The sequence below is a fragment of the Micromys minutus genome (assembly GCF_963924665.1).
Source record: "Micromys minutus genome assembly, chromosome: 3".
Lineage (NCBI taxonomy): Eukaryota > Metazoa > Chordata > Mammalia > Rodentia > Muridae > Micromys > Micromys minutus.
In genome coordinates this window covers 37642131-37664397 of record NC_137972.1, presented here as the reverse complement: position 1 = coordinate 37664397, position 22267 = coordinate 37642131, and the positions used below count along the sequence as shown (strand labels likewise).

The 22267-nt window shown below is 43.1% G+C and overlaps 1 protein-coding gene across 14 annotated transcripts in view; it reads left to right on the top strand.

Moving 5' to 3' along the window:
• The window catches only part of ITPR1 (inositol 1,4,5-trisphosphate receptor type 1), a 313259-nt gene that overhangs the window by 186602 nt on the left and 104390 nt on the right, over positions 1-22267 (top strand). For 8 of the 14 annotated variants that reach the window (XM_080913793.1, XM_080913799.1, XM_080913791.1 and 5 more), the window contains 3 exons: positions 12278-12328; positions 17626-17758; positions 19695-19885. In XM_080913793.1, the coding sequence (XP_080769919.1) occupies positions 12278-12328; positions 17626-17758; positions 19695-19885 (375 nt within the window). Of the gene's footprint in view, positions 1-11133; positions 11170-12277; positions 12329-17625; positions 17759-19694; positions 19886-22267 lie in introns of all 14 variants that reach the window. The other 6 variants (XM_080913792.1, XM_080913790.1, XM_080913800.1 and 3 more) reach the window with 3 other exon arrangements.

The window sequence follows — 22267 nt, the reverse complement described above, 5'->3', positions numbered from 1 at the left end:
CCTTGAGACTTCTGGCCCTGGTGCTTTGGCTATTTGAAAATGCTACCTACCCATTTATACTAATGGATCTTTGAAACAAGCAGAGAGCCTGAAAGTGTTTCTGCTTCCCTGTCTGGTTAATGACTTTGTCTCACTAAGATCCTTTAATGATATTTAAACAGGTTGCTACCTGTTCTTGCTGTACTGAAGAAGCAGGACACATAGGCAGGCCAATATTTCCAAGAAAAGAAAAACTCACAGCCAAAGTACCAGTCTTCTCTTTTTAAGGAAACCAGTTGGCTTGGGTTTTTCAAAGTTGTCCCTGGCCCTGTGCTGAGGACTCTCCAGGCTTTCATCTCACTTCTCCTGCTGGTTGCCCCTTGTGTGGGATGTTGTCTTGACTACCACCTTCCTGAGGGTATTTGCCACTGTCCTCCTTCCCTGCCCCTTCTTAAATCTTCATAGCCACAGAATCAGACCTAGAAGAGGCCTCAGGCTTCACCTCATTAACCCTCTCTTGAGCAGAAGCACCTGGGTTGGGATGAAGTATCTGCCCAGGATCACATGGAAACTCTGTGGGGTCAAGGCTAGAACCCCAGTTTTGTACATGCTGGTACACACCACTTCCTGCCTCTCTCATCTGAGTCTTTCAGCTTGGGCCATTGTGTATCCTTTGCCTGGGGGTGAAGAGGCTTTGTGTACCTTTGCTCATTGCTGCCTTTTCACTCAGCTTCAGGACTTTATCAAGGTCACAGATAAGAAAGAAATTTGAAACAACTGATTACTTTACTCTAAAAGTGTTGGTGTTGTCATGTGGATCTATTTTGGTAAAGGGGAGAAAAGACCATTGAAAAGAATTACCCATATCACCAAATAGATTCAAATATACCAGCATCTCTCTAAAGATGAGATACTTCTGAATCCCAGATACAACATTTACTACACTCTTACAGTCTCCTATCTTCTCCGGTCAGTCCCAGAGATAAATATCATCATTGTTATTTTTAGACTAAAGATGAATATATAGAAAAGTTCATAATTTTGTCTAGAATTATACAGCTAAGAACAAGGCCCCATGAACCTAAACCTATAGTCTGACTCCAGATACCCAGACTTTCACCAACACATAAGTATGCAGATTAACTACACTTATGTGCTTTGAGCTTTACCTATATAGTCCTTAACATTGTTTCCATTATGGTATATGATTACTACATAAAAGACAGGAGCATTAAATGTTGCAGAATATCTAGGGTTCAGCTCAATTCAGATTCGCCGCCCAGTTGAAAGAAGTCTCCATTAGGTAGCAAGTAAGTTTTTAAATTCTGGTTGCTCCAGGACCATCAGAGACCTGTGGGTTTGAACAGATATCAGAATAGTGATTAGTGAGTGTTTAGCTCACTGTCCACAAAATGTACCTGTCCAGGAAGTGTCAAAGGTAGGTAGTGGATGAGCCACAATTGTTGTGTTACATTGATGTTACTATAATAAAATGCCTGAGAGGGGCTATGTTATAAAAATGAAGTAGCTCTATGTTAGAATGTTGGCTTAACAGACACAATTCCTACTACCTACCTAACATATTTTGGGAGCCTGGAGCTCTAAGATTGGGTAGCCCCATTCATTTGTTCTCTGGTTATGGTCTAATGTTGAGTAGTTGAAGGAACGAGAAATCACATTCTGAAAGAGAAAGCCAAGGGAGGATTGAGGGATCTGCCTTGCCCTTATAGCTAGCTTTCCTGAGAACTGATTCAGGGCACAGCTTGTAACTAAAACCCTTTACCCTCTATAACCCCAGAATCTGAGGGAGGAAAGCTGCCTAGAGCTTGAGGTTGGCTTGGGCTCTGTAGAGCCCTCCAAGCCAAGGGGGGGGGGGCGCTACTGAATGACATCCTGTCTCCGCCACAGCCAAACCCAAACAAACAAACAAACAAAATTAAGGCAAACCAATCCAAATACCCAGGTTTAGTTCCATACAAGGACATGTCACCAGTGAGGTTTAGCGTCACCATGTGTGAACTGTGAGAATACACTCAAATCCTCTCCAGACCTTAACAAGCCCTCAGGGAATTAAAAAAAAAAAATCTTAACCTGTTTTGTCCCTGGATGCAAAGAACCAGGTACTAAACATAAAAATAAAGAATGCATGAAAAATGATTGCTAAAGTGATGTTGAAGTATGTTTTGATATGAAGCTTCCCATATCTTTGAATTCTGTATCCTCAAAGAGATCAAACTTCAGAACTGTAACAACTCTGCATATGAAATGCCCATTACAGTTTGCTTTCCATCTATATTAAAACTTGCCCATGGCTGAGAAAAAAAAAAAAGAATACCCTTGTAACTAAGAATCGTAAAGATTGCTCTGAATCTCACAGGGGGAAACATGGCACAGTTATCTCAAGCACTGGCCTCTCTCAGGTCAGATTTTATTAAGCTGACCTAGGTTTATGTTATTGGTCAAAAAGCTTTGGAAGAAATTCAGGGGCCAGGGACTAATGTAAAAGGATATGGCAGTATTTAACCATCCACTTCCCATTCTGAATAATTCCCGCTTTAGTTCTAGAGAGAGCCAACCTCAGGCAATGCCAGGGGTTTTATTTCTTACAGTTGTCAATTCTGTTAAGCACTGAAGCTCCTCCACTCTGGATGAGGAATTTGGGCCTTTCTAGCTGCTAGCACTTTTCATAGTGAAATGTAACTGAATTGCAAATCAGTCAGCTGTCCTTAAACCGATGAGACTCAGTGTAACTGAGATAATCCTTTTGTGATTTTGTTTTTGTTTTTAATTCCCACCAAGTTGATGCCAGTGCACCAGCGTTAGTAATCCAACTAGGGCAAATGTTGACTCTTCGTCATCCATGATTCCAGCTTTTGAGACATGTTAGCCTCTGCCTCCTGAAGTTAATCCCAGATCAGACTGAGCCTAACTGTGGTTTGGGCTCCTAACCCTCAATAAGTAAGTCAGATGAGTTAAGAGTACTCTAGTCTTTTATCCTGTCCCTTCCTAACCACTTCTGAAAAGCATTGCTTGGGGAATTGACTCCCAATCCTGCTCAGTTCAAGTTTCCTTGTTTATAAGCAAGCACAAGGCTGTCTCGATGCTTGGATGATGGACTGGTGAGGTTTGTTGCTCAGCGTGTGAATAAAGCCTGGCACATACTGCGTATTCCGTTCCAGAGCAGATGTCATTCCAAGCTGTGGCAGTGTCCACAGTGCGTAAACTCCTTCAAATGGCCACTGCCCATCAGCACTTGAAAGTGCCATGGTTGAGCGTAATCATATACTTGCAACTTTCTAACATTTAGAGTCTTGTGTTTCCCTTTCTAACAAATCTTTTTTCTCTCCCCTCCTTTCTTCTTTTCCAGCAAATTTCCATTGATGAATTGGAAAATGCCGAGGTCCTAATTTTGTTGTTTATTGTTTTTACTGTCCCACGGTGGTGTTTCCATGATACCCTTCCAGTTAACCTTGTGCTGTGTCCTCTGGTCTCTGCGTCTAGCGTCTGACTTCATGTAGTGTGCCTTCTAGGTGTGAGCAGGGTCTGTGCTTGTTTGTGTTAGCATTTCTCTCCAGAGTGTTTATCATTTGTCCTTGGATATCCCACCATCCTCCAGATAGAGTTTCTAAGCTGTAATAAGGTTTCAGTCATTCCACCATCTCAGCAGAATCTCTGGTTAATGCTGGTCACTAACTTATGCCTGAAGCTCACTGTTGACGGTAACATAAAGGAAGTATTTTATAAACACATTGGTCCTTATATGAATCAGGTCTATACTTGAATCAAATGTGCTTGCTCAGATGGTACATGGGTGAGGAAGGGGAGGGACCCTGCAGCTTTGTTCATTGCTTTTAGCACCGTCACCCTCCCTTATTTCCTACGTAGCTTTCCCGTTTCTTAATTATTTCTATGCTAGAATGTCCTGGACTGAACTTTGTATGCTGACACCCTTGAACACTCTTGTTTCTACCTAGAGTTATAAATGCCTCCCTTTAGCTTCTTCCCCTGGGCTATGGAGGTTGAATTTCTATTTGCTTGGGTACAGATTAAGTCAGGGAACAAAAACCCTCCCTCACTGTGCTCTGTGTAGTATTATTAATACACCGTTTGCACCATAGTAAATCAGTGGATATGTTTGCTTGCTCAGGATACGGCTTGGTTCTCCTGGCCGGGAGTTTATTACTTGCTTATGGAAAGATTCCACAGTTGGAGCAGGTGTGTTTATAATTATACTCTAGGAAATAGAATACTGTCTGTTTATAAAAGAAGAATGTTCTGGCAGGCGCTTAGATTCTTTGAAAATTCCCTGAGGAAGCAACTGTGGCTCCCCTCTGCGTAGTTACCCCTGGCAACCATCAGAACCCTGGGACACCAACACCCTGTCCCTGGTCCCTCAGGCTATTGGCTCTGGCCCTCTTCTCAGAGATGACTGATTGGCCTTTATTATCAGCCCATTCTAGAAACTAGCTCAGCTCCTGTGGTGTGATTCCCCCCCCCCCACACACACACACCCAGCCTTCTACCAGTGTGTGCTTGTGGAAGCTATAGTCCACAGCTGAGCTTCTACGGAAGTTTAATGAGAGCTCCTGCCAGCAAAGGATCAGGGTAGGGATGGCCTCACTCCTAACACTGAAGGCTTCTGTCCTGAATGATTGTGGTGGTGGTAGTGGGGGAAATACTAAGCACGTCTGGTCCCTCAGTTTTCTCATTGCAGAACAGCCATTACCTTTTGGTAATGAATAAGGGCAGTTGAGTATCTCGGGAAATAGATGCTGCAAACAACTTAGGAAGAAGGAAAAGATTTCCGGCATACACATCAGGACTTGAGGCAAAATGATAAAATAAGGGCTGAGGTATAAACCTCTCATAAAGAGCATGCAGCTACAGGCCCTTCCCAGCTGCCTCCTAGAATAAAATTTTGACACCAGGAACAGGAGGGTATTGGTGTTTGTGTTTTTGTGTTTGCTTCTTGGCAAGAAAGAAGCAGTCTCTCTCCTTACCCCTCATTTGATCTTGTTCACCGAGGATAGGAGAAACAAACCGGGTGGTGGCGGGGGGAGGAGGTGATAGGAAAAGGGAACTACCTGCACTGTGTCAGGGTTGATGGATGGTTACATTTGTGTGCTAGGGAGCATGCATTCCCCCGTAAAGGCCAGTCAGGTATCAGAAGAGGGCCCCAGTCAATAGCCTGTGGGACCACAGATGGGGTGTTGGTATCCAGGGAGCTGCAGACACAGAAAGATCAAGATACAGAAAGCTCCCTTCCTGGCCATAAATGGACATCAGCTGATGTTAAAGATAGTAATTTCTATTGCTGTAAGAATGTTAGGTTCCGGGTACTATATTAAGGGCTGGATACAAAGTGACCCCCCCAAAGAAAAAACATATAGTATCTCCTATGCTGGAGACTCTGCTAAAGACCACACAAATTAATGGAAAAGTTATCCCAGCTTGTTACATGACATGATAGATCTACATGGAATTATGGGGAAATGTCATCTGGGGATTTCTCACTATGCCAGAGGGTCAAGTGGTCACTTCAGAGTCAGGCAAGGATGCAATGGAGAGCCTCAAGGCAGGACTTACTTTTCTAAACTAGGAAGTTCCATACCTTTGGGGTTCAGGCAGCAGTAGTGGATGATGGGGTGGTCCTCCTAGGTTTCCCCATTTTTGTCCTTGAAGGTAAGTTGTGGGTTTTAAAGGTGTGCAGTGTAGTCCCCCGGACATGCCCGTTTGTCTTCACTTAAGATGACATCCTCACTGAATTACTGTCACTCTGGTGATGTCGAGCGACTGCAGCTTTGCTTGCCTGTACTGAGAAAGTAAAAGCAAAGAAGACAGATGTCCTTGTCACTCAGGGTAGCTGTAGCCTGATTTTATTTTATCATATATATATTGTGCCCTTAACTCCTCTCCCCTTCAGCTCCTGCCACAAGCTAGTGACAACACAGACAGAAACGGCTAATATTCAGGACGTAGGAAGGCTGGGGGAGCAGTGCAGACAGAAGCTTAGGAATTGTTAGCTTCCACCTTCAGAGGGCGCGCTCATGGTGTCCGACCCCGGTGGAGGCGTCCTACTTTCTTGCATGGCTGTGAACTGCTGAGTTGGGCAGCTGCCAGCACTCAGGCAGCCGTTACATAAGGTCTTTCTTTTTTTCCTGGAATTTAAGCTCGCTGCTGATGTGCGACCTTCAGCAGTAATTGCCAATAAGTGCAGCATGACTGTTTACTGTTAGACACGGGCAACCACAGAGCAACCTCTGCTGTGAGCACACAGAAGCCACTGCGGAGTGGGCTGAGGGAGGGCCTCGTCAAATCTTTGGACTCTCTCTGTTATTGTTTCTGAGATTATTCCAGGATGACTGAAGTTGTGTAATTGTGTCAAACCAGACTGCATTTTTAAATAACGGACCATGCTAGGGAGTTCTGATGAAGCCTTTCTGTAAGATAAGCATCAAATGGGTGGAGCCATTTAATTTTTTAACTTATCTATGTTTCTAAAAGCAAATGCAGTTAAAAACAAGAATTGTATTTGTAGATGTGAATATTTAAAATTGTTCTTGTAAATGCTAAAAAAACAAAACTAAAAACAAAACCTTCTATCTTTGGTTCTGTTTTCTTTAAAGCTTTCTTTTCTCTTAATGAAGGGGTTTCAAAGGCTGATAAAAGATGGTTTCTGGCTAATGTGCTTGCAAGCCCATTCACTCTAGTTTTGTTTCCTTCTCCTGAGGTTATAAGCAGATTAAGAAGCAACTGAGTGCTAATTTAGGGGACCAGAAATAATAAATTATTTTTGATGTACTGATGTATCAATCCATCATACATATCTTGACTTGTGTTCAACTTCTCCCAAGATGGCCCATATGTGGACATCATATTGAATGAGAAATGGTGAATGCCCGGGGGCCAGAGAGGGATTCCTGTTAAGGACAGTAGAAAGCAATGCCTATTCACAGGTCACCCCTGAATGCTGGTCCTATAGTAGACATATGTAAAAGGACTGGATAGAGAGATGTGTAGCAGGAAATATTTAAAAAGCACCATCCCACACTAACGCTGGCTACTCTGTCTCGCTGCCTCCAAGGCTAGCTCCACGAAGCGACTGCCCATCTGGTTGTTCTCTTGCTCCAGATCCCACTCACATTCCCTACCATCCTCCCCCTGTGATTAGCTGTCACAAATCCCCGTAACCTGGTAAAATCAAAACTCTAGAGGCTTTATTTTATCAGTCCTATTTATATCAGTAAATTCTCAACCCACAAAATGTCCACACAATGAACTCAGAGCCAGTTGATATTGATATAAACTGCCCATCTAGATAAGACAAATGGTCCTGTAATTATCGATCTTTTATAAGATATTCATAGCTACCTGTGGCTATTTAAAGCCACTCAGAATCGGGATCGTCCTTCTCTTCCTTCATCTTCCTTCCCTCCTCTCTCTCTCTGTACCTCTGTGTTTGTCCCTAAAATCCTCAGCCCACCTTCCTTTTCCACTGCCCAGTCACAGGCTCTTGCCTTACCTTGTCCCTGCCCTCACCGGCATGCAGAGAGCAATCCACAGAGATGGGCAGGTGTAGGAGGTTGAATTGCAGACACCAGAAATAACCCAGGATGTGCATGGGTATCTTTACTTCGAGGAGTTCCAAGCATAGCAACAGATGTGCATCCCTCATATATATAAATTATATAAATGAGAGACCTCATATATATAAAGCAAGCACATGAGCATCTTCCGTGCGCATTTTCTATTTGTTGATTGACATCACAGTTATGATACCTTGATTATTGGCCTCATCCAACAAGGACACTGAGGGCGCAGAAACTTGACTTACTGTTTAAATTATTCTTAAATGTTCCTTACGTGTTTGAATCTTTGCTTCTATTAAGTTAGGTTTCGCTGAACATCTTTGGAAGTTCTGGGAAGACTTAATCAAAGGATCAATCTGATGAAGCAGTGTTGGGCAATACTCAGTTTTCAAATTCAAAACTCGGTGTGTTAATAATCACTCACCGACCATCAGTGATTAGAGGTATTGGTAGCATGTCCTATGAGGGAGAAGTGACCTAGAATATGTAGATCTTAAAATGTTATTCCTGGAAATGTTCACTGGAACATCACCATTCAAGTAAAGTAATTTAATAATAATAATAATAATAATAATAACTGCTAAGAAACTAAATTCATCAAATCCTACTCTTATATTCATATCATATCTTATATTTACATAACAGTTCTTGGGACGTGAATGCTTTGCTCTTATGCTTATCAGAATTGCAATTTCCTTCCTTAAAAGCAGCTTCTCCCCAAGGAACTGTGACTTCATTCACTAGGGAGGGAAGTACTGTTGGAGATGAAGAAGGTATAGGATGTTGCTTGTTGTCCATAATTATATTTCTGGTTTGCTCTGGTCTCAGCCACATCCAAAATTAGGTAGAACTTGGCTGTTAGATTCTTAAAGATGAAGTTTACTGCCAACAGACCGTTCATTATTTGGTACTTGAGCTGGAAGGAATCCCAGTGATGCTCTAGTCTCCATGAACACATGAGAAGGTGAAAGCCCAAGGAGGTTCTCTAGTGACCAGAAAGGTCTCACAGATGCACTTGTCACATGACACCAGCCAGTGCTCTGGCTTTTCCCTTGTAATCCACCAATAAAAGCTTGTGCTTCTGAATACTAATTCATGAGGCCTCAAAGCATCCTCCAGGGTCTGAGAAAGCTTCCTGGGACTTTCAGGGGGAAACTAAACATAGCTAATTGGTTTATATTTTATTTTAAAAATATCTAGTAGTCATCTAGGGAGAAAAGACCTTGCGAAGTACAATGGTAGAAACATGGAAAATCCCGGATCTCACATTAAGAAATAAATACTGTACGTCTGATGGCCTCTGCAGAATTGAAGATGCTTCTCTGGGCAACAAAACCTGAGGCAGAGTAGAGAATTAAACAACAAACAAACAAAAGAATGATACACCAGTTCCGTCGTCTTCGTTTCCCTGAGCTCTGGTTTTGGCAAGGGACTGAGAGAGGATGGCTGCTTGGGTCCTTGCAGGAAATCCCTGCCTGTAATCCTTTTGTCATCATACAGAATGCACCTAAAGGACATGCCCATGGGAGTGCGGCCAGTGCAAATGGTAGAAAACAGTGCTTTCACCTCTGTCTCTGGCCTCCCTAGCATGTACAAGCAGATGCTTCCCTCTGGTTCTTGTGTGTCCATTTTGTACCCAGGGCAGAAAACAAAACTGTTCACACAGGGTTTTATTGTTGTTGTTTTGGTTTGGTTTGGTTTGGTTTTTGCTTTTGTTTTGGTTTTTAGCTTAAAGCAGGAGGCAGACTGACTGTAAGGATTGTGTTTACCATTTTGACAGTGCACACACCTCGGCTCTGACTTTATTTTTCTTGCTGTGCTTTGCACTGACTTTTTCTCCCCAGAAGAGGTAGCATTGGATTCCATATGGCCGGTGCTTTACCTAGACCTGACTGAACAGCCCACCGCGCACCCCTCCCTAACCTGGTAAAACAGTTGGCTCCCGTTGTTCCTGCATTTTACATGCTGGGAAGTAAAAGAAAGACAATTTTAAAAATTACATGATGACAGCTTTTTATTGAGGGTATTTGTCCACTGTGGTGATCCAATGACTTAAGCAGTCGCACCCTCCCCAGCTCTCCCAGATTGTCTCCAGGACTGGCTTGTCACTGCACAGCCACCTTCTGGCTTAAGGAGAGGCACACAGTGTTGGAGAGCAACAGCAGAGGCCAAGGTCGTATGGTTACAGCATGAGCCTTGGCTTCATTCCTTGGCTCCAGACTGTACTTTGCACCACTTGGCCATGCTGCTGGAGCGTGACTTGGATCCAGAGCACCCCACATAGCATCTGACAGGTGTATTTGACATTGGTTCCCTGGTTCACATACATGTCCTTTGGCCAGACTCGTGGCACTCTTTTATGGATCAGGAGACTTTTCTGGCCACACCCTTTCTGAGCTATTCTTTTATTCACACACACACACACACACACACACACACACACACACACACACACGGGGGATGGGGGAGTGAGAGGGAAGGGGGAGGAAAGATGGAAAAAATACATGTGTGTATTCTTTGAGTCTGTCTTCCTCCATGGGGTAGGAATTTTAAATAGAGTTTAAGGTGTTTACATGGTATGGCAGGAATGATCCCAGGAAACCTATCTGTGGCACCCCTGGGGGAACCATAAGGCTAAAGCAATCATGCTCAAAATGCAGATAATCATCTTGTCTCAGAGGTTGTAAAAGAGGATATGCCATTCTATAAGCTTCAGGCAAAGCCATCCACGGCAGGATGGGACAGGGAGAGGCAGAGACAGGAGAAAGTGTAAATCCATAGGAGGTATTGGTCCCAGGGGAGTGGCAGTGAGGAGCCAGGCCAGACCAGAGCAGTGCTTCTGTCTGTCCCCTCGGTCCATCGCTGTGCCCATCTAAGGTTCTGTTCCTACAACTGCCCTTCTCATTGCCCAGAAAGACACCGATAAAGTGGCTCTGCCCTCCTGCTGAGTTTTCCTTTCTGTTTTCTTACTGCTGTTACACAACACCTGGCTAAAGCAGCTTAAGGTGGAAAAGGTTTATCTGGGCTCACAGTTTATATCCCACCATGGCTCAGAAGAGATTGGTTCTAACTATGGCAGATGCTCCAGGCAACTGGTCACATTGTACCACGGTTCAAACGTAGTGGAGACGAACACTGGTGTTTAACTGACTTCTTCCTTTTCCCTGTTCACTCAGTCTGAGACCCCAGCTTATGGCATGGTGCCACTCAGAACTAGGGCAGGTCTTCTCAGGAAACCTGGAAATGCCCCCCCCCCCCAGACACCCAGAACATCTCCTGGGTGACCTGCGATCTAGTCATGTTGATGGTAAAGATCATAATCATCACAGTGATATTATTTTATTTTCTGATTCTAAATCTGTATCTTTTATCAGTCATCTTTCCCTCCATATTCCATGTCCCGTCGACCGCCCAGCCCCGCCCCATGTAACAGGTGATTCAGTGAAATCACCTGTCTGTGATTTTTCTCTCCATGTTCCGTCCTTCAGTGTTGGTCTGCAGACTTCTCTGTGGTCTATAATATGCAAATGCCATGACTAACATGCTTCATTTTACTCCCAACTAGCTGCCACAGGCACCGGAAGCTGAGAACTCCACAGAGGTGTGTTGCCCACCTGTATTTGCAAATATAGCAAATATGGGCGCTTCTGAGTTGTCCCAGTCCAGTGTGTGCATTGTCTTGATGAGCCATCCATTCTGGTGTTGGGCGGGGAGGGAAGACTCTAGCAGGCTGGGGACTGATCGCTGCTGCTTTGGGGTAGAAAGTCTTTCAAAGATGGAGCCAGACTAAGCAAGCTCCAGGTGACAGGATACACCATCGGAGGGCTTCTTAACCCTTTCCGGTCTGAACATGAGAAAATCTGCTGTTGTACAGAATTGACTTCAGATCCTGTGCAAAGATGATACACTTTTGAATATCTAGACCAGAATCTATAGTTTTCACAGAAACGACTAAGAAAGTTGCACAAGGCAGTGTTTCTGCTCTGTTCTTCACAGTCACCAGCTACACTGGCTAAGTGAAGGACTAGAGTTGATTCAAGTAAAATCAGAGAAACCGGTAGGGCAGGCGTGAAAGTTTGCTGTCAGACACTGTAGATAAATTGTAGGAGTTCAAGCTGAAATGAAAGGTGCTTTCTCAGAGAGAGGTCTATCGATGTGAGAAAAATCAAACACAAATCTTAGAGCCTCTGAGGTGCAATGTGGAGGTTTTCCTGTGATCAGCCTGTCTTAGTCTAATCAGAGCTCTTCACTAGCAGTTTTGATTAGAACACTCATCTTCTGGTGGGTTAGGGAGAGCTGTGGCCTCACTTATGTATCTGACCCATGCTGTATGTTTCAGTGTCCTTACACATATGCTGTTCAGTACTGCATGTATGAATCATGAGGAGCTGCCCAGTTGAGTCTTGCTTTACAGCCCCTTTTGGGTTAATATAGTTAACCAAGTATATCTTATAGAATTACACTTCATAAGCTTTACCAAAAAAAATGCCCCAAATCTCATTTGAAACAGTGCCGTGGGAGGAAGGATTGGAACGATCGTTAAGCAGAATCTAAAGTATGCATACCTTGGGAGAAACCACAGAACAAGATAATTCTTTTATGTAACCTTGACTGTATATGAGCTCACAATGTATTTTGTTTGTGACTGATGCTGAAGATGGTAGTGTTTCCTTAGTGCCATACTTAAAATGGAATTTCTGCATGCTTAGCAGGAGCTTGAACCAAGTCCACCCCTGAGGCAACTGGAAGACCATAAAAGGGTACGTAGCCTTAAGTCTCTCTCGTTGGGAGCTAATGACTGTAACTCCCCCCCCCTCCAGCCTCACAACTGTGATTTAAAGACAGCTTCTGTTGGTGTTGATTCAGTCTCCTGTAGAGGGGTGAAGCTACCTGACAGTTCTGTTATTTACCCAAACAGAACTCTGTACAACCAATAACCAAGTGAGCACTTGACCCTCTCCTTCCGCGAGATGCTTTTCTAAATAGGTGATGGGAGAGCTTTGTGCTTCAATAGTGATTAGTGATTCTTACAGTCAGCGCACTGTAACCACAAAAGCCCACAGTCGGCTGAGCATGATTACACTGCCCAGCTGTGAGAATGCTAACTTCCTCCTTTTCCCCTCAGCCAGTGTGTTTACATGTTCGAGCATGTGTCCCAACAAACACACACAAATTCTCATCATCGGATTCTTAGTAGGTGCACAGCCTTCATAGCTGGCTACTGTTATTTAATGATACGTCTCAGCCTTTGGTGGGCACAGATAAATAAGTCTTTGAACACTAAAGTCATGTAAAGCTCCCCTAAATTAGAAAGGGGTTTGTAATTTTTCATCCTCTGAGAACGAACAAAAAAAAAAAATCTATGTTTGCATAGATTCTTAGAAGAAGAATGCTGTCTAGGACAAAGCATTGATATTTTCTTACAATGCTGGCTTGTGTGGTCTCAAAGAATTTTCTAGAATATTACACGCACATTGCTGGCCAGCATTAGTTTTTTACATTATCCATTTCTAGAAGATAGATGGGCATCTCTGTTTTCTGAGAAATCATTCAGTATTGTGTAAGACATATATCTGCCCATGGGTCAGTCTTCAACAAAGTGTATGCTGTCCCAGTGACAAGGCCTTTGCCCCATGCCACAGGTTAGGAAAGTTGACCCTCAGAGGTTTAACATATTGCTAAAGGTTACTGGGTTAGAAAATGAACAGTCTTTGTAAAGACTGTCATGGGTTCTGGTCATTTGTGTCATGAAGGGTTTATTTTTGAGATAAGTGGGTGTGGCACCTATGCCCTGTTCTCATCCTCAACCTCTGCCCTGCCCCACCCTGCCCCTCTGTCTCCCTGATTTTGTTTTCCTGCTTGATAGAGAAGTAAGATTTGTGATTTCTCCAGCTAAGGAGTAGCTCTAAGAAGTTTGCATTTAGACCAATTTAAAACACGATGCCCCTAAATCAGACTGTTCCCCTGCAGCTCGTGACTAGAAGTACATTATATCCTTCCCATTGTTTGCCATCTAGTGAAGAATTATCCTATATCTTAGAAGTAGCCAGCAAAGGTACCCAGCCATCCTTCATGCCCTAAGCTTCTCAAGGGACTCAGCATCCAACAACAACAACAAATCATTGGTATTAGAAGCAGATACAGCTCTCCTTTGCTAGGTATTAGCTGTCTAATTTGTAAGTTATGTCTCTTTGCCTTGGTTTCTTCCACTGTACAGTGGGAATGATACTAGTCTCTATCCCCTTGCACTGTAACACTGAGCCATGTATATAATGTGGCTGAGAGTTTCACATCGTAGTTACCTTGCAAGTTAGACCTGCTTGAGTGATTCTGTAGACAGCAAGTTAAAAGGAAGGGGGCTTTTGTTTTCTTGTTTGTTTGTTTGTTTTAATTCAGGTGCTGTTGTAGGATGTGAGAGACTAAAAGTCTAAGAGGTGATCTTGCCTAAAGCATGAGCTCTTTCAGTGGTTGGAACCTGGGAACCCAAAAGATCATCTCCATCTGTTTTGCGAGCAACGCATTGGCTCTTGGATACCTTGCTCAGCACACAGCTATATTTCCACTCAGCTCATTAGCCACTGCTAGCTCGCCCGCAGATCAGCTGGATGGGAGCTCAGGACTGATGAGCCCCCGTTGTCCTTCTTTTAACATGACACGTCACTGCAAACAAAACTTCTCAGTCCTGGGTACTTCTTACCATGTGTAGATTTTCTGACCTGAGGACAAGTATCCGGAACTTGTGTTCATGCTCTAGATGCAAGGACGAAAGGGAGGAAAGAGAAAAACTTGTACAGCTGGGTGCCAGAGCTGAAGTGACGGTACTGGGGAAATGTGTTTTCTCCTTTGCAGTCAGATGCTGCAGCCTGGAACACGGCGAACAGCTTAGCGATCGCTATTGAGTAATTCCAACCAAGATGATTAGGAAGACTTTTCTCTGAAGAGTCTAACTTTTCCTAAACTAAAACAAAGGCTCAGAAGAACACTAGAGATTTGCATAACTTTTAATAATCTTAATTCATGCTTCTCGGCTGCCCTCCTTTTATCCACCATCCTGTCTTTATTATATACAGAAAAACAAAGCAACTCTTATATATTATTTAAGAATAAGTGAAAACAATTCCTATCCATTCTGTTCTTTTTGTATATTTACATTTCTCTCTGTGTGTTCGCGCACACACGTGCGCACACTCACTGATGCTGAGATTAATATATACCACAAATCGTATAATAAAAATGAGGGAAATTTGTGGGTGGAATGTGTTCTACAGCCTCCCCCAGTAATGAGCACATTTCATGATATTATGGGGGAAATGTACCATTTGATGCATCTGTTGCTATGGTAACTGCTAGGGTTTTTCAGCTGAGGAGAGGCAGAATGCAAATGTGCAGTCCCTCTGTTTCACTTGGGCATCTGGGCTGCATAAACACGAACTTCCTGTGCAGAGCCCACATGTTCCCTTCTTCACCTCCTGCCTGATTGATGGCAAACAGACCCCAATGTTGCTGCCCCCTCCCCAAAATCAAGAGTCGGGAAGAAACAAGCCCTGAGAGGTGAAAGCCCGGGTCCCCCTGGTCCAACAGTAGAATTGTGAAAAGGGTAAGCTGTGCACATTTGCTGACTGCCTCCCATCCTCGTCCTTTGATTTGACTACTCAGCTGTCTTCCTGACTCTTTTCTTGATGGTGACATAGATGAGCTGAGAGCATGGTGGCAGATTGTAGGTCTCTCCACAGCTGTGAGGGGATCCAGTTGGAGGCTTCAGAGCCTTTGCTAAGGCTCTGCCTTCTCCCGGACTCCGTTCTCACTCAAACTAGTAGCACACTTGCATCCGACTCTTCTTAAAGGGGGATTATATTTAATCTTTATTTCAATTCAGAGGTAATCTGTCTTCCCCATTTCCTTCTTCTCAGCTCTGTCTTGCAAATTTGCCCCCACCCCCCAAGTCAGCTTTGAAGTCCCCAGTTTCTCAGTGACTTTGGGGCATGCTGATTGGCTGGTCCAAGTCTTTGGGATGGAACCACTGTCATGCTGCGTCTTTTTCTCAAGATGAGATTTTCTGAACCATAAAGCAGCTCTGTACTGGGACTGTCTCTCTCTAGCAAGCATTTCATTTTAAAAGTTCTTTAAGCATTGCCAGTGACTTCCTTACTGGAAAAGGTCTTGGCATTATGGACTTTCTGTTGGCCCAGGTGAGAAATGAGAAAATGCTCTCCCATTTGGGGGGGAGGGGAATGAAGAAGGGAAAATTGAGGTTTGAAGTTCCCCCTCCCCTTTCCTGCACATTCATGTAAAAATAAGCACCAAGCCTTCAGCACTTTGCCCTCTCATTGGTTTCCTTCATCCATGTTTTCCCTGTGGGCTTTAGCATAAATTAACCAAGGAGATAAATGTGGCACCTTAGCTCTGGTGATTGACAGGCTTTTCCAGTTGGCAGGACCCTGGCTTCTGTCTTTTCCCTTTTCTTCCCTGGTTGCCTGCTTCTCTCAGGACACCCCCCCCCCCCCGCATCTGTTCCCCCTCCAGCTTGTTTCATAACCCTTCCCCCCCCAGTCCCAGACCTATTCTCAGCACTTCTTAACAAATCACTTTAAATTCTGCTGACTCATGCTTCAGTTCCAGGTCTCCTCAGAACTCTTGACTATTTTAGAGACCTGCTACTTCTCGGTACCTCCCTCTGCTAGACTCCTCATGCCTCTCTCTTGATGCCCTGGAGGAACTCCAGGCCTTACTACTTTGCTCCTGGGAAATGTACACTTGGTGGTCCAGGACTCCCTTAGGATTGGGATGGGGGAAGGTGTGAGAGCTGAGAAAAAGCTCACCCCTGGATGCTGCATGCATCCTACTGTCACAGAACAAGATTCCTTCTGTGAGAGTGCTAAGAAAGAGTCTTCACATCCACTCTGATGATTATATTTTTTAAGCTTTTCATTAAGGAAACCTTGAAATATGCATTAAAGAATAGGAAGAGTTTGGGAAGCTACAACTCAGCTTCAACTAGCAGCTCCCGCTCGGTCTTACCTCTCTCATCTCTTATTTCTCTTTCTCTTGTGTTATTTTTAAGCAAATCATGGTGTCATTTCACCCATATTGCTTATTTTTGACCAGCATATTTGAAAGCTTGCACTTACCCAGCATTTCTCAAGTCTTTCTAATGTGACCTCTTAGTACAGTTCCTCATGCTGTGGTGACCCCCAACCATAAAACTATTTTCATTGCCGCTTCATAACTGTCATGTTGCTACTGTTACGATTATGAATCATAATGTAAGCATCTGTGTTTTCCAGTGGTCTTAAATGATCCCTGTGAAAGGGTCATTCAACCCCCAAAGGGGTTACAACCAACAGGTTTGGATCCACTGCCCATTTTCTGTATCATCCTTTGGTCCTTACCATGTGTCTCCATCCACCATCTTTGTGAGAAAGACTTACTGTCAACTGCCATCAGCTTACTCTCTTTCCGTAAGGTCTTCTTATCTTCTTGGGCCAGGTATCATGTCACACAGCTTTAACCCCAGCACTTGGGAAGTAGACAGACCCAGAATTCAAGATAACCTTTGGCTACAGAGTAAGTTTAAAGCCACCCTTCTGCTAGACACTGCCTCAATACTGTTCCCTTCTTCACATCCTCGGGAATAAACTCTGTGCCTTAACTAACATATATATATACTGCTGACCTGTAACATTTGCAGTCTGCCCAAATTTTATCAGCTTAACCCAAAGGGCCTTTCATTTGTTTTTTTGTTTCTGTGAGTTGCCCTTCAGAATTTAATAGTGTCTGTCTTTATCATGGTGTGAGAGGGTACTTCAGAATTTAATAGTGTAGATAGCCACCAGCTCTTCAAAATAAAAATAAAACTTGTTATGTTCCCTGAGAAAATGTGAGAAGTTAACGTCAAGGTTTCTTAAATGCTTTTTATTAATCTTTTTTTTCCCACTGAGTTGAATATACCTGAATCCCCTGTGCATGTGTGTGTGGTTTTTTTCTTTTTAATTTAAGCACTAAGCATTCAATTATGCTTTAAATGTAAAACCTGATTTCATTATCCTATTTGAATTAGGGTGAGGCACTCCGGCAAATTTTGGTCAACCGTTACTATGGAAACATCAGACCTTCAGGAAGAAGAGAGAGCCTTACCAGCTTTGGCAATGGCCCACTATCACCAGGAGGACCCAGCAAGCCTGGGGGAGGAGGTAGGCTTTGTGCTGTGCCAATGAGCATCCCATGTGAACTGAGAATGTCACAAGTAGCTGTCTGCTTTTGCTTGACAAGTTGAAACTTAGATGTATTTGTATTGGAAGGTTTTTGTTTTTGTTTGTTTTTGTATTTGTTTCTCTCTGTTGTAACTTCTTTTGTCTTTGATGACTCATCTGTCTGCTATGAGAACATGAGCGTTTTCCTGCATGTATGTTTTGCACACATGCTTTGCTCCTCTTTCCCTTGCCAGGACCCTCTTAATGATAGTCAGATGATGTGGAAAGCTAGATTTCACGGTCTTGTCCTGTGCTCATTAGGAGTTGTGCTTGCCCATAGACTGAAGGGGATGATGGCAGCCATGATGGTGAAAGCTAGCATTTATTATGTGCCTGCTGAATGCTCTTGAGGGCTTTTTCAAACACTCAAGTTACCCCTTTACATGGCAATTACTAATTTTAGCACAGTTTAACAGAAAAACAAGTCTGTTTCAAACCATACACACACACACACACACACACACACACACACACACACACACACACACACACACGTATGTTGACCGGTGCTCAAGACACAAAATCGGATTGTTGAGATATAATTTTGGAGTTGTGGAGCAGATTCAGATCCTTAGAAAGTTCCATGCAAAACATAAAAGACGTATTGTTTGGGCGAAAACAGATGGTTCTGTAATGCACTTATCACACTAGTAGAGGACCCAGATTTATTTAGTTCCTAACATTCATGGTGGATCATAGCCAACTGTAACTTCAGTTCCAGGGGACCTAAGACACTCTTCAAACATCTCAAGGCACAAGGCATTCTCGTGGTACACTTAACTAGTACACTCAGGAAAAACCCTCATACACATAAAATACATCTTTAAAATTTTATTTTTTTATAATCCTAGTATTTAATGTCTTTATCCTAGCACCTTGTGGTTAGGATAAATGTTTGGCTTGCCTCCGATGAAAGCTTGAAGTTCATCCGATCCGTAGAGCTTTGCAGGCTTCAATGATACAGCTCTTGGACACTCCAGAGATGAAATTCAGCTTTTCAAACCCCAAATAGTCCATGTTCCTCACAGAACCATTTCTCACACGACAGCTCAAAACTGGCTCACTGTATTATGTGGGGTTTGACAGACACATGAGGAAATTGGAAGGTATCTCAATGCGGAGATGTGTGCATAGAGACTGCCTGACAGCCTTGGCAGAGGGGACCCCGGTACTGTCCAGCTCTGGAGGGAAGGGGATGGTGTTCTGCATTCTGAAGTTAATCAGTTCAATTTTCCATGTTTTATTGTTTCTGTTATTGCTAATAATAACTGAAGGCGTGTTCTTAAATATGAACTTTCCAAAAATCACCAGAAAGGATCCCACTGAGTGCCAAGGACCCTTTCCCCTGAACTGCCTTTATCTTGTCTGAAGAGCTGTGAAGGGACTTCATTTGGTCACCCTCCCCCATCCCCAGCTCTTGTCTTCATGCCACGCACTGCCTTAATACTTTTGTTGAATGAGCGAATGATGTCGAAGAATGAGTTTATTAGAAAGCCGGTGGTGATTGTTTTAGGTAAAGCTTTTCCAGGAGGAGGCTTAAAAGATGTTTCCTTTTGATTTGACTCTTAAACCAGGTCTTAGTAATCTTGCCCCTAAGTCATCATATTTTAAGATACCGTATTGGCTGAATGGCTTTGGGTCATTTGATGAAAATGTATCGATTTTCCTTTATTTTGTCCACATGAATTCAGTACCACCTTTGCCACTTGTAAGTTTTAGGTGTTCTGAGACAAAGATCTTCGCCTCTTGGTTACTAATCAGCTTTTTTCTCTGGGCTTGCTGAGAAGGTTAAAGGAAATAATGTGACTATTTAGAGCACAAAAGGTTGGCACCTAGTGAATATGAAAATCACTAATGGTTGTCGATGTCTTTCCAGGGGGAGGCCCTGGATCCAGCTCTACAAGCAGGGGTGAGATGAGCCTGGCTGAGGTTCAGTGTCACCTGGACAAGGAGGGAGCCTCCAATCTGGTCATCGATCTCATAATGAATGCGTCCAGTGACCGAGTATTCCACGAGAGCATTCTCCTGGCCATCGCACTTCTGGAAGGAGGCAACACCACCATTCAGGTAGGACGCTGGTGTGGCAGCTGCTGCCTCACCCTGCTTCTGAGGGCCAGGTCTCCAGACTGAGCCTCGGTCTCATGAGGGAGATCTCATTTTTCTCATGCTGTGACTATCCTGAGGTTTCCAGTATAGTTTAAAAGTATGTGTGTGCTTGACGTGCAGTGTAGGTATGCTGTAATGTGTGTCAAATGGATGATTAAAGTCTGTTTATGGTCTTTATTCGGGAATATAGATGCTTTTGTCATTAGACACGCAGAAGAGTGTTCAGACTTATGCTGGTTAAAAGACCTAAAATGTTTACCTGTCTGTAAGCTCTGTAATTACTGTTAAAGATAAACTCTAACTTTAAAAGGAGTGCAAATGACTGATAGGAAAAAGAGATTCAGGTTAGGTTAGTCAAAGATGGATAAATGACTTTTTTGTTAGCTGCATATGGTGTGTATTTTTAAATAATATTTAAAATACTAATATAATATTATTAAAATAATAGCTAAACAATGTTAATTTTGGCAAATGTCCTTGAACAGACCATTAAAAAAGGTTTGCTTCCCTTTATGTGTATGTGTGTGCCTGTATGAGTTTATGTATATAATATGCATGCAGGTGCAGAGGCCATAAGAGAGCATCAGATCCCTTTGAACTGGAGTTACTCACACTTGTAAGCCACCATTTGTGAGTTCCAGAATCTGAACCTGGTTCCTCTGTAAACAGTCAATGCGCATGTTTTTCCAGGTTGACCTTGACCCTAACCTCCTGGCTTCAGATAATTCTTTTGCCTTCTCTTTCCTAGTAGCAGGATTACAGGTACAATTAGGATACCATGCTAGACTAGAAGTGACATTTTAAATGATTCTGTTTACTTTAAAAGTTGTGTGTTTATGAGATTTGTCTCTCCACCTAGTAGGCCGGCCTAGAATTCACTCTATAGACCAGACTACTACAGAGTGATCCTCCTGCCTCAGCCTCCTTAGTTTTGAATCCTTTAACCATTTAAAAAGCCCCATTCTGCCTGAGTCTTTCTTTCATTGTGAGCTTACTGAATGAGACTTTCTTTGAACGTATGTACCTGTGAACACAGACACACACTCTTTTTCATCCAAACTTCATTCAGGTTAATTCATGTAATGGAAGGTTTTTCACTGTGTCTTTATTCAACCTGTTATTCTCTTGGCCTTACATTTAAATTTAGAACACGGACTATTAGAGTCTTGTATCTTTCTATATCAGAAGAGGTTGTTTCTCTCTAAGGAAAGATGTGTTCTGGGCCAAGACACTGACTTGGCAAACGCAGCACAGGTTAGACTTTGGCCTCTGCTCACTCTTGCAGCCTGGAACCCTGTGCCTTGCATAGCCCACTGCAGGGACCCTTCTTTCTGCCCTCCAATTGCTACTTGGCCCAACGTACACTTCAGAGGTTTTTATTATGCACGAAGATTTGTGGCAATGACTTAACTCTTCCGTGCTGGTGGTAAAGTTTACTGTTTGTCTGGGTCGTCACATGCCACACGAGTTCATGACTCATGGTATATTGAGACTGCTGTTTAGTTTTATCTGGTATGAGAATGGCTGGATTCATGGGTCTTTCCCCTTATTGGGATACACTTCCTGCAAGTGCTGTGTTCACATTATAAGGTCCCTGTGTTAGCATGGTAGGAGTGCTAAAATGTCCCTGGTCTTGGATCACCTGTGGCAAGATTAATTGATCCACTTGGCCAGGCATATGTTCTACCAGCTGAACTACGTGTCCAGCCATCTCCCTGTGTTTTTATAAAAAGCTTTGCTAATTGAAGAAATCTAAGAATTTCAGAGATCATTCTCAAAAAAGAAAAAAAAATGAATGTCTAGCAAAGGTGTTGAAGACATGTACAGAAAGCTAAATATCAACAACAGAGCTTAAGGCTTCTCAGGGAAAAGTCCTGAGTCCAGGACAGCAGAGCAGGGATGTGTATAGACAGAGACCCTGTCTCAAAACAAGAAAAACAAAAAAGTCAAATTACCGTAATACCAGTCCATGGGAAGTAGATGAGGGAGGAGGGAGAATTCAGTACAAATCACCTCCAACTTTAAGGCCATCAAACCTGGCCTCAATAAATATAGGTGCTAGGAATATAGCTCAGGGGTAGAAGACTTAATTCACATGTACAAGGTCCTGGGCTCAGTCCTCATCACCGACACAAATTTGCTAAGTAGTGTCCTAATGTGTAGCTCGAGGATTGATACAGGTAATGAAATCTGCAGCTTGTATGAGATCTATAAAAACTGAGATTTTCTTTTCTGCTGTTGCCATGGAAACAAAAATAAATATGTGTGTAAAAGTAGGGGTGGATGGGTAGATTTGCTTCACTGTAGTAAGTTATGTCTTGTCAGTACGTGCCTCACAAGATC